Source organism: Rhinichthys klamathensis, unplaced genomic scaffold (assembly GCF_029890125.1).
Source record: "Rhinichthys klamathensis goyatoka isolate OS25496 unplaced genomic scaffold, OSU_Roscu_1.1 h1tg000485l_1, whole genome shotgun sequence".
Lineage (NCBI taxonomy): Eukaryota > Metazoa > Chordata > Actinopteri > Cypriniformes > Leuciscidae > Rhinichthys > Rhinichthys klamathensis.
The window spans coordinates 763,533-774,016 of record NW_026606972.1 but is presented as its reverse complement, the minus strand read 5'-3'; the positions used below and the strand labels follow the sequence as shown (position 1 = coordinate 774,016).

Sequence of the window (10,484 nt, the reverse complement as noted above, 5' to 3'; positions counted from 1 at the left end):
TTAAACAGGAGTCAGGACGTCTGCTGTTGAGCGACCGCCCCCTGCCGGCCTGGAGGCGTATCGTCTGTATCGTTTATGGTTTTTATGGTTTTTCGTGAAAAATCCATTCCATATATTCCATTTTCAGGTAGGCCAAAAGTAACTAATTTGGTATTTATTATAATATGCTTTATCTTTTCATATCTTCATAGTAAAAAAAAAACCCAGAAAGATCTTACATAAAATGTGGTCACACAATTTAACAAATGAAGCATAGCTCAAATGGTTGATTTATTTATAGGCTATTTAAAAAAATAGCGGTAACAATTCTTTGCACGTCACAAGTTTGTTTGTTTGTTGTTTTTTGCAATAGGCTATGGGGGGGAAATAAAGTAAACTTTACATCCTTCTCCCCATTGCTCCTTTACACTGTGAAGGTCTTTGGTGACCAGAAGAGGAGGCTATAAGACAGCCAGAATGATCAACTTCTTTAACCCCAGAGTCTGAGATGTATAACCAAAAAGATAAAAGTGAACAATTACAGTACAGAATTTTAGGATTATTTAATTATAATATTTCATAGCAATTTCATTCATTTCGTTGTCAATTTTTTTTTTTTTTTGATACAAATCACATTCAACACAATCTCTCAACCCTCACCAACTATTTCCCAGGATTACATCCATGCTGGCCTGTGATTTTCAAAAAAAGGCCTATGTATACGCATGCGTACACACAATCACTTACAGTATGTTACATGTAGAGACTAACTTACTGAATTAATTAATAAATGCAATGCAATACAATACACAGATTTGACTTCCATTTAGGGCATTATTTAGAACAATCAAAATAATCAACAACAGGACCAGATCTTAAAAAATATATTCAGAGCACATTAAAGAGTATTTTTCCTAATTTTAACATGCTGCAAGACATTATATTAGATTATAATATAGATAGATAGACAGATAGATAGAAAGTACATCCATGGATGTAAGTGGGTGGAGCAGCCTCCTTCACTTTACTGACCTGTGTAACAAGGAAGAAAAAGCAAGGAATTTGCTAATAACCATGACTTTTCAGGAGCAATTCAGGATCTGGGTCTGTGCTGCAGAACTGCTGAACGAGCCTTAAAAACATGTCCAGATCCTGTGAACATTGACATCTATTATGGGGCCAATTCCAGGGTAGATTTGAGCTAATTTAACTTTTGACATGAGCCTTGTGCACTACTTTAAATCATTTCAAACTGAATAAGCAAGAACACATTCCCATCTGAGATTGGTCTGTCAAGATCTTCCTCCCAGGTTCTCCCAGGTAATTTGATCTAAAGAAGAGGATGTTCAGCCGTAATTTCATTCATTTTAAAAGCACAAATAATTGGTTTAACATGACCTTGTCCCTAAAATTAACAAGCAAACAATTTGTCTCCATGCATGAAAGAAGCAGCCTGTAGCCCGAGCAAGGTCGTCTGAGGCATCAGTAGTCACCTGACTCACCCCTGACAGCTATAATCCACTGTTGTCTTTAGGGATTGTAATGCCTGTTACACATGTGGGAAGGTTCTGCCAATTTTATTTTTAGACATTCATTCTTAGCACAGGCCTAATGAATTTTAAACTGCACTCTCTATCTATCTATCTATCTATCTATCTATCTATCTATCTATCTATCTATCTATCTATCTATCTATCTATCTATCTATCTATCTATCTATCTATCTATCTATCTATCGTGGATGTGATTTTTGGTTTTCACATACAGGTTAAATACAGCTTCTTATAATTTTGTTTTGTCATAGGCAATAAATTCCTGGTTTAAGGTGGCACTTGTCACGCTATGACTGGCTCACGGATCTTGAAAAGCAACAACTGTAAATTCCTTTTTAGTGAATCCTATTAAAAAAAAAGCCCATCACAGATGTTTAAAAAAATAAATAAACATATAGAAAGAAAGAATTAACAATAAAAAATATGCTATATTTGGGGTGTGCAACATTGTACGTATGGCAGTAGCCTATTTAATTGCCTGTCTCTTGTATTTCATTTCTTTTATATAGCCTAAAGAAATTACAAATACCTTATTATGGTAATATTGAAAAATATTCTTTACATCAAAAGGCATATAATCATAATAAAATTAAATCAAATTAAAATGACATGTAGCATGGATTGTGATAAATATCTGTGTCTGACAGATCTTAACAAAACAAACATAAACAAAAACAACAATATAGCTATTTGGCACGACCTTAAGAGAGCGCTCGCGTTTCTGACCACGTGATACGATTCCTGGAAAGTTCCTGGAAATTAGTCTTTTGTATACCAGTCATTTTAAATGAGGATTAAGTCGTTAACGACGAGCACACACACACACATACAAAGCAGAAAAAAAGATTCGTTGGAATATCGCTAAACTGCTGGAGAGAGTAATTATATGTGTCCTGCTCGCTTGGCGCGCGCTTTAACGCGTTTGAACGTGCGGTGCGTTTAGACTGAGTGGAGTGTCGCTGCCGAAAGAATCAATGCGAATACAAGGAAAAACGCGTCCCGACCTGCTGAGCATCAGGGCGAGCTGGTCGTCTGACAGTGAACCGATCAGTGTTTCCCATTAATAAATGATGCGTCTAAATAATGGTGCCATTGAACGTCTGTAACGCGAAACGCCCTGGACTTAATTGCTTATTGCTTTCACTTAGAAAAAAAGGTAAGTGATGTGCGCTTTCTCCGACTGCCGCCTTTCGGGCTCAAGTTTATATTCAAAATATGTTCTGCTTTATTTCTCTTGTGCTTTATTGTGTCTCAGATAGCAGCTACATCAAAGGATTCGCGCATGTAGACGTATTTTAATTTACACGTTTTGTAGAAAATACTTTCGTTTATCTTATTTGTCACACTATCATTTACCAGGAGCTGTCAATGCAGTTTCCTAGGAAAGGCAGTTCTGCGTATTTGCCGTCTCTTAAAGGCAGACTTTGTTTTTATTCCTCATGCACGTGCGCAATGAACCATTCACTCGAAATAAGGACGGAATACTTAACGTTTATGAAGCTCATGACGATTGTCATTTCGTTATTTTATCCAATTAAAAAACAACAACAGAACAAATAATAGTAGTTATGGGTATGGTATTATTTAATGGAGATTAACACGTAATGGCCACTTTCATTTATCACCTTATGAGTGTATTTCAAATAACCAATTAGAAATGAGCTACATGGGTGGAATCGCTATCAAACGAGAGCACCACCCTCCTGAGTGAGGTGACAGTAGAAGCTGTAAGGCTGTAATTTAAAGGATTTACTGGACAAAAACAATTTGGAGGTAAGAAAAAAAGGAGTAATTTCATATATGTTATAACTTCTTTTGCGATCATGATAATGTAGCGTATGTTGAAGGCAGAACTATAGCCTACAACATTCACACAAGCTTTTCATAGGCTATACGTGTTTAAAACTATAAATACAAAATGTCTAAATAGACAGGAAGGGTTGAAACATTTTCCATTCTGCTGGACACAAATATTGAACAAAATAGAAGTGTTGCTACACTTACAATAATTGTTGTGAGTGAGTGACTAACACACACACGCACTGTCTGTGTTTAGCTGAACTTCGCAGCTAACTGTCTGTGTTTAGTGAATTTCTATTGAACGCTTCCTATAAGTGGACCAGGTTGAATTAAAGGGGTCATGAATTGAGAAATCTAATTTTCCTTGATTTTTTTTTACATGTGATGTATAAAAACATCCTGTAAGTTTCAGAACTCAAAACTTCCTCGTCAGTCCAAAAACAGCTTTTATTGAAACCAAGCTCCAAAAATGACTAGTTTCAGATTCTGTCACATTATGACATAATAGTGTGAAGGCCTGTTCACACCGGGACGAATTTCGCGCGCGATATTCGCCGACGTTTAACGCCTCGTGACTAAACAAAGGACGCCAATGTGAGTGTGCACACCAACGCGAAAAACGCCAAGCATCATTTTTTTTAAACCGCCTGTTTTTTTTAGTTTGAGCACCGTGTCAAGAACCATCTGACCAATGAGATTGGCGCTTTTGCTCACATGTCTGGAGCTTCTGAAGTTGCAGTAAAACACAACTTTGGGGCGCTCAAACACAAAACGGTCTTGCACAGATACATAACTGCGAAGAAGATATAGGCTACGCCAAGTAGCGTGACTCTACTACACCATCGACAGGTCTACACTGCCGGGAAGAAGAAATAAGACGAGGAATATGCAAGGCAAAATGAATGTAGAGCTGCTGGTCTCGTTGGTGTCGGAACATAAAGAACTATGACAAACGCGACAGCGACTACAAAAATCTTGATAAAAGAGAACTGTTATGGAGTGGTATTGCAGAGCAAATGGGCGCCATCTAATGTCAGGGAATGAATTGGCATGTTCACTAGGCTCATTGTCAGCGAAAATCGCTTGGGTGTGAACACAAAAAACGCGTTGAAAAATGGTGGCGAATAACGCGCGCCGATATTCTTCCCGGTGTGTAGGCTACGAGCCGTGATGTAAGGGGTGATGTAATGACGAGATCACTGCATTCATGCGCTCAACAGACATGTCTGTCATTGGCTGCAATTCTCATCACTGCAACCTTTCATGCCATGGGAGTTATCACGATTAGCTCGACAGCTGTAATAGTAAAAACTTAGTAATAGCCTATAGTTTCAAGAGAGTTCCACATGTAATAGCCTACTTATTTCATATGCAAAGATATTAGCCAATCATATATCAGTGTGCGTTTACATTTAACTCTCACATCAGACATGCCCCCTTAAAATCTGAGTCGAAAATGGCCTTTTATTTCTAAATGATGGCAATTTTTGATGTACTAACATTATAAGTGCACCCCAGGAAACATTATAAAATGATATAAAAAATGCAGTTCAAACCCCATTAAATGTTTAAAAGGAAATGAGGGTGATGTGGGATCATGATGGCATAATTATTTTTAACAAGTAGATTTGATTACCACAAAAATTTAAAACGACCACGTATAGTGTTACAAACAGGTGGAAGATTGTAACAATAGCACTCTTTGTAGGCTATACTTGACATTCATTTAAACAGTTCAGAGATGAACAACTTTAATTTCCAGTTTTAGCCTATATGGGAATATTATCAACGTTTGAAAGAAAAAAATATTGTCATCGTTACAGACCTTGAAACAAAACATGTTACAACACTCCCTATTCTAATTTCTTAATGTAACGCATTCTGTAGTCTAAAACATGTTTGTATTTTCAGATCCCCGCAGCCAAACAACATCCACGGGTGCTTTGGAAGACTTCCCACATGTTTTGGTTGATTGTAAGAGTCAGTCGTCTTTGAGGGATAATTATAGACATTGACTGGATGCAGAACGCGGTTCTCCAATGACCTGTCACTCATCCGACTCTACGGAAAGCATCGAGAATGAAAGAAGATCGCAAACCGAAACCCAAGTCACGGAGTCCGAACAGAGTCGCATTGCCACTGCCATGAGAGACCTTAAAAACACTGGTAAACGTTTACTGCTCGTTTCCATATTCTATTCATTTGTTCCTGTGCTGTACCACTGACTGGATTAATGTTGTACAAACACAGCCACAGGCAGTGATTTATTTTAAATGCGTCAAATGTGATGTTAAAAGTGATAATAGCGAATATTTAAAGTGATAATTAATCCTCTATATAAAATTTCAAAGGTCGTTTTTTAGAGTTTGTTGATGTTTTCAAAGCAGCTATGATTTCATTTTTTGAATGTCATATTGAAAATGTTGTTTCAGGACTGCTGTTTGTTTATTCATTTATGTGATTAATTTGCATCTAGTGTGTTTTTTGGTTTTGTTATATATGAGAGAAATATAAGAGAGGTGAATGTCAACAAAAAAGTAAGCCTAAATCGAGTAATGCATTTTTCCTTTACGGGGCAATTTTCATCACCTTTGGATTTTTATATATAGTATATATTTTTTTAGCCTTTTTATGTCAGCACTTGAATTTACTGAATGCATTAATTCATATAAGGAGATTGGGAATATGTGTGATAAAATAAATTCAAGACAGTATTAAGAACTATCAGATGTTACAAATACAAAGGTTTTTGCGTTTGTGTTTTTTTGCCCCCACATACTGAATTCAGAGGGCATTTTTGTCATTTTCTGTGGCATTTTTCCCACAAACCCCCCTTTCTGACCCTGATATGAAGTATGTAAGTGAATGCAATGCAAGTAGGAACTACGTGAATTTCCTGACAAAAGCCTTACTGTTTACATTTTCTGTTTGCTTTTGTGCAACAAAAGAGTGACATTATCATGTCTATAAAGCTTTTGTTATGTTTCCTGGTCTGGCTAGAACATTTGCCCTCAATTGCTTGTGTCCCTTTCTGGTTTCAAGTGCACAAACAAATTTAGTCCAGCACTGCACTGTATATAAAAGAAAAGCAAGATACAGTAATTAAGATGCTGCAACGAGATCCAATTTTATGTTTGTTTGCTGCTGAGAAAAACGATTCGAGTAGCTTTTTTGGGAACATATGTCAAGCATCTGCCTGTAAAAAATGTCAAATACCCCCAAGATGAAATAGTCAGATGGTCTAGTTCAGTATTTCAGGAAAGATACGTCATTTTTGTTGACATATTTGCTGTGTTGTTTAGTCTTGCTGTGCCACAGAGTTGCCATAATGTTTTGATTAACGTTAATTTAACAGCCCATTTCGTACTGCTTGGTTTTTGCTACATTATCAGATGCAAATTAGTCATGGCTTTGTGAGCATGTCCTTTGAGGGAAACATTATGTGTCTCATATTACACAAGCAAACGACTGAAACAAATACTGTGGAACAGGATACGTGTGACCATCTGTGTGTCTTCTTTTCTTGGAAGCAGGCTGGTATTGGGGCAGCCTGACAGCCAACGAAGCCAAGGAGATCCTGCAGGACACGTCGGAGGGCACGTTTCTGGTCCGGGACAGCTCTCAGAGGGACTACCTTTTCACCATCTCCGCCATGACATCTGCGGGACCAACCAACCTGCGTATTGAATACAAGGACGGCAAGTTCAAGCTGGACTCCGTGGTGCTGGTCAAGCCCAAACTCAAGCAGTTCGACAGTGTCGTCCATCTCGTGGAGCACTACGTGCAGCTGTCCCGGACGTCTTGTAAGGACAGGACTACCCCTCTCGCCCCATTCAACGGCACCGTGCAGCTGCTGCTCACGACTCCGGTGTACACGGCCACACCGTCTCTGCAGCATCTGTGTCGTATTGCCATCAATAAAACCACACGGCGAGTACAAGAACTTCCTTTGCCTAACCGGCTGAAGGATTACCTGACAGACTACACCTATAATGTATAGAACCGTGTGAACGACAATGACCATAAGTGCTGTGGTTCTATGGATCATAGACCCAGTGATAATGGGGTGCTAATGTCCGGTTTAGGATCATTTGCCTGGGATCCCTCTCCTCGTGCCCAAGGACTACTTTAAAGTGATAGTTCAGCCAAAAATGTAATTAATTACTCAGCCACATGTCGTTCCAACCTAAACCATGTTGTTTGACGTTCTTTCTTCTGTGGAACACAAAAGAAGATACTCTGTTTAATGAAAGTCAATGGGGACCAAAACAACACTGCACTCCATTGACTTTCATTGTATATCAACATAGACATTTTTCAAAATATCTTCCCCGTTCCGCAGAAGAAAGAAAGTCTTACAGGTTTAGGATATCATGAGGGTGAGTAAACAATGACATAATTATCATTTTTGGGAGAACTATCCTGATAATACGAAAAAATATCATAACAATGTTAAGTGTCCTTCATTGAGCACTTGACAAGTTTATGGCCTGTAACTTTTTAAAGAGCGAGTGAGCAGCATGTGTGTGGCACACTATACCTACACCGAAATCTGTGGGTTTCTAATAGTTAAATGCCTCAGATGTACAGAACACCTCAAGGTGTGGTAGTGAATAAAATGAACAGTTCAACCTCATGTTGTTCCAAACTCGATTTTCTTTCTTCTGTGGAACACAAAAGAAGATATTAAGAAGAATGTTGCAGCTGTTTTTGTCCATATATTAAAACCAATGGGGTCCAAACCTGTCAAGCTCAAAACTATTAAGGACATACAGCTACACTCTTAAAAATAAAGGTTTCAATTTTTTTATTTTTAGAAGAACCATTTTAGGTTCCCCAAGAACCTTCCAGCGAGCAGTTCTTAAAAGAACAATTTTGGTCTTAGTGTGAATCAAAAACCTTTTTTCACTAAGAACCTTTTGTCCAATGGAAAGCTTCCATGGATGTGTTAAAGGTTCTTCATGGAACCATTTAAAGAACCTTTATTTTTAGTATGAAATGAATCCATTCAACTCAACTGGAATATTCTAAGTCTTCTGAAAGTTTAGGCTATTTTACTTTCACGTCATTGATCAAAGCACGCATACACAGACCATATCAACTGGTGACACAAACGTCAACTGGTGTTAAACCTCGGATGTTAACTGACATTTGAGGTATCTTTTTTTTGTGCTCCACAGAAGAAAGAAAGCCATATGATTTTGGAACAGCATGAGGGTGAGTAAATGATTACAGAATTTTCATTTTTGGGTGAACTATTCCTTTATAGGTGTCTGAGATGTTTTGCATCCTGTGTTTGAGACATGGGAGTTTGTAACTGAATGCTTTTTGAGTATGTTTTATTTGCTCATTATCCATGTTATATTTTTGTACTGTAGTCATAGATGATCTTTTGATGTCATGGTTGCCCAAGGAACTGCTGGGAATTGGCAAGTACCTTGCGATATGATATACTGTATATCCTGATGTGTCATCATGATAATGTAATACCTACTGGAAAATTACATTTTAAAATAGCCCTTTTAAAAAAACATATTACTGTTCAAAAATGTGGGGTTAGTATATATAGTGTATTTATACTGTATATTAATTTTTTTTTACTTTTATTCAGCGAATTGATCAAAGTGTCAGTAAAGAAATTAATAATGTTACAAAATATGTTCTTTTGAACTTTCTTGTCATCAAAGAATCCTGAAAAAATGTAGCCTATTGTAGTTTCCACAATAATATTAAGCAGCACAACTTTTTTCAACATTGATAATAATAATAAGAAGTGCTTCTGAAGCAGCAAATCCACATATTAGAAAGATTTCTGTGACACTGGATCATGTGACACTGAAGACTGGAGTATCTGGAGTGCCATTACAGGAATAAATAACATTTTAATTTGAAATTGTGATATTTTTCACAATATCACTGTTTTTACTGTATTTTTGATCAAGTAAATGCAACCTTGCATGCATGAGACTTCTTCCAAAAACTTTGCCAAATCTGATGTACCCCAAATCTTTGAAAGGTAATGTATATAAACATCTTAAGGTGCACTTTTAAAAGTTGCTAACACAGGTTCTTGCCATTCTCCAGGCTTTAAGCGTGTGTATTTTTGAAAATGAAATATTCCACCGGCTTAGTATTTTGTTGCACATTCTGAACCAATAGTTAATTTATCAGCATGGATTGTTCTGCTTTTGTTGCATGGTCAACAAGCATTGGCCTGTGTTAACCTTTTCTCAGGAGGGTGTCTTAATAAACCTGCATGCTGATTGGTCGCATTTGGAGAATATTTGATTTTATACTGGAGCGTAATTTTTGACACAGACCAAAAAAGACGTACTAGGTCAGGAGCTTTTTCTTTTCTCCTCACTGTGCTATTCATGGAGAGATTGTAAGAAAAATCGGATTTTCCTTTCAAGTTCCATACTAATCTGACCTCCTTTCTATTTTAATTTAACGAAACATACATAATTTTATTCCTTGAAGAATGGGGCGCTCAATGTCCTAATCACCTGGATTAATACTTTCCTGCATTTTTTCTCCATACTTAGTCTTTCAATTAAAGCATTCGGATAGTATTATCCCAAAAGCATTGCTCTGAAAACGATTATGAGTGGTGGCTTGATTTTGCTTCTTTTTTTAAGTTAAGAAATTACACCAAAATTTTTGAATTTGAATTTTGACCTGAATCATTAGGAAACTAAACTCAGATCAACATAAAAGGTCATTCTGCCAACATATTTCAGATCCAATATACTAATGTCATTTTTATTTGTCGTCTTCCTGGAGGACATGGTATAGGGAATCATGCATAAGTCTGATGTGACCTCTTTGCCACTACAAAATTCCTTACAACTTTGTGCTCATGAAGTGAATGGATTGTCTCCCAAAAAGTGAGAAATAAAAGCAATCATAGCTTTAATTCCTGTTCTGTGACTGTCTTTTTGGTAACATCTGAAAATAACATGCTTGGGAGATATAATCGTTTTATTTCAGTGCAAAAAAAGTGAAGAAAAACACCCTCAAACAAACAACGTGTTTGTTTTTTTCCTTTACAAATTCACTCCTTTATTTCTGCCCCTGAATGAGCCAATCATGTGCAGAACTGATAATAACACTCGTCATCAAGGTCACACACCCACATCCTGGCAACCTCTC

The 10,484-nt window shown here is 37.1% G+C and overlaps 1 protein-coding gene across 4 annotated transcripts; it reads left to right on the top strand.

Annotated features, from left to right (window-relative positions):
- The first annotated feature begins 2,351 nt into the window (after nucleotides 1-2,351).
- socs2 (suppressor of cytokine signaling 2) lies at nucleotides 2,352-7,713 on the top strand. 4 transcript variants are annotated; one of them, XM_056237320.1, is made up of 3 exons: nucleotides 2,612-2,688; nucleotides 5,244-5,498; nucleotides 6,866-7,713. In XM_056237320.1, the coding sequence occupies exons 2-3, from the start codon at nucleotides 5,372-5,374 to the stop codon at nucleotides 7,330-7,332; spliced, it is 594 nt and encodes a 197-aa protein (XP_056093295.1). In that variant the 5' UTR covers nucleotides 2,612-2,688; nucleotides 5,244-5,371; the 3' UTR covers nucleotides 7,333-7,713. The 4 variants fall into 4 exon arrangements, with proteins under 4 accessions (XP_056093297.1, XP_056093296.1, XP_056093295.1 ...); XM_056237319.1 differs by having other exon boundaries at nucleotides 6,863-7,713; XM_056237322.1 differs by lacking the exon at nucleotides 5,244-5,498 and having other exon boundaries at nucleotides 2,352-2,688.
- The last annotated feature ends 2,771 nt before the right edge of the window (nucleotides 7,714-10,484 follow it).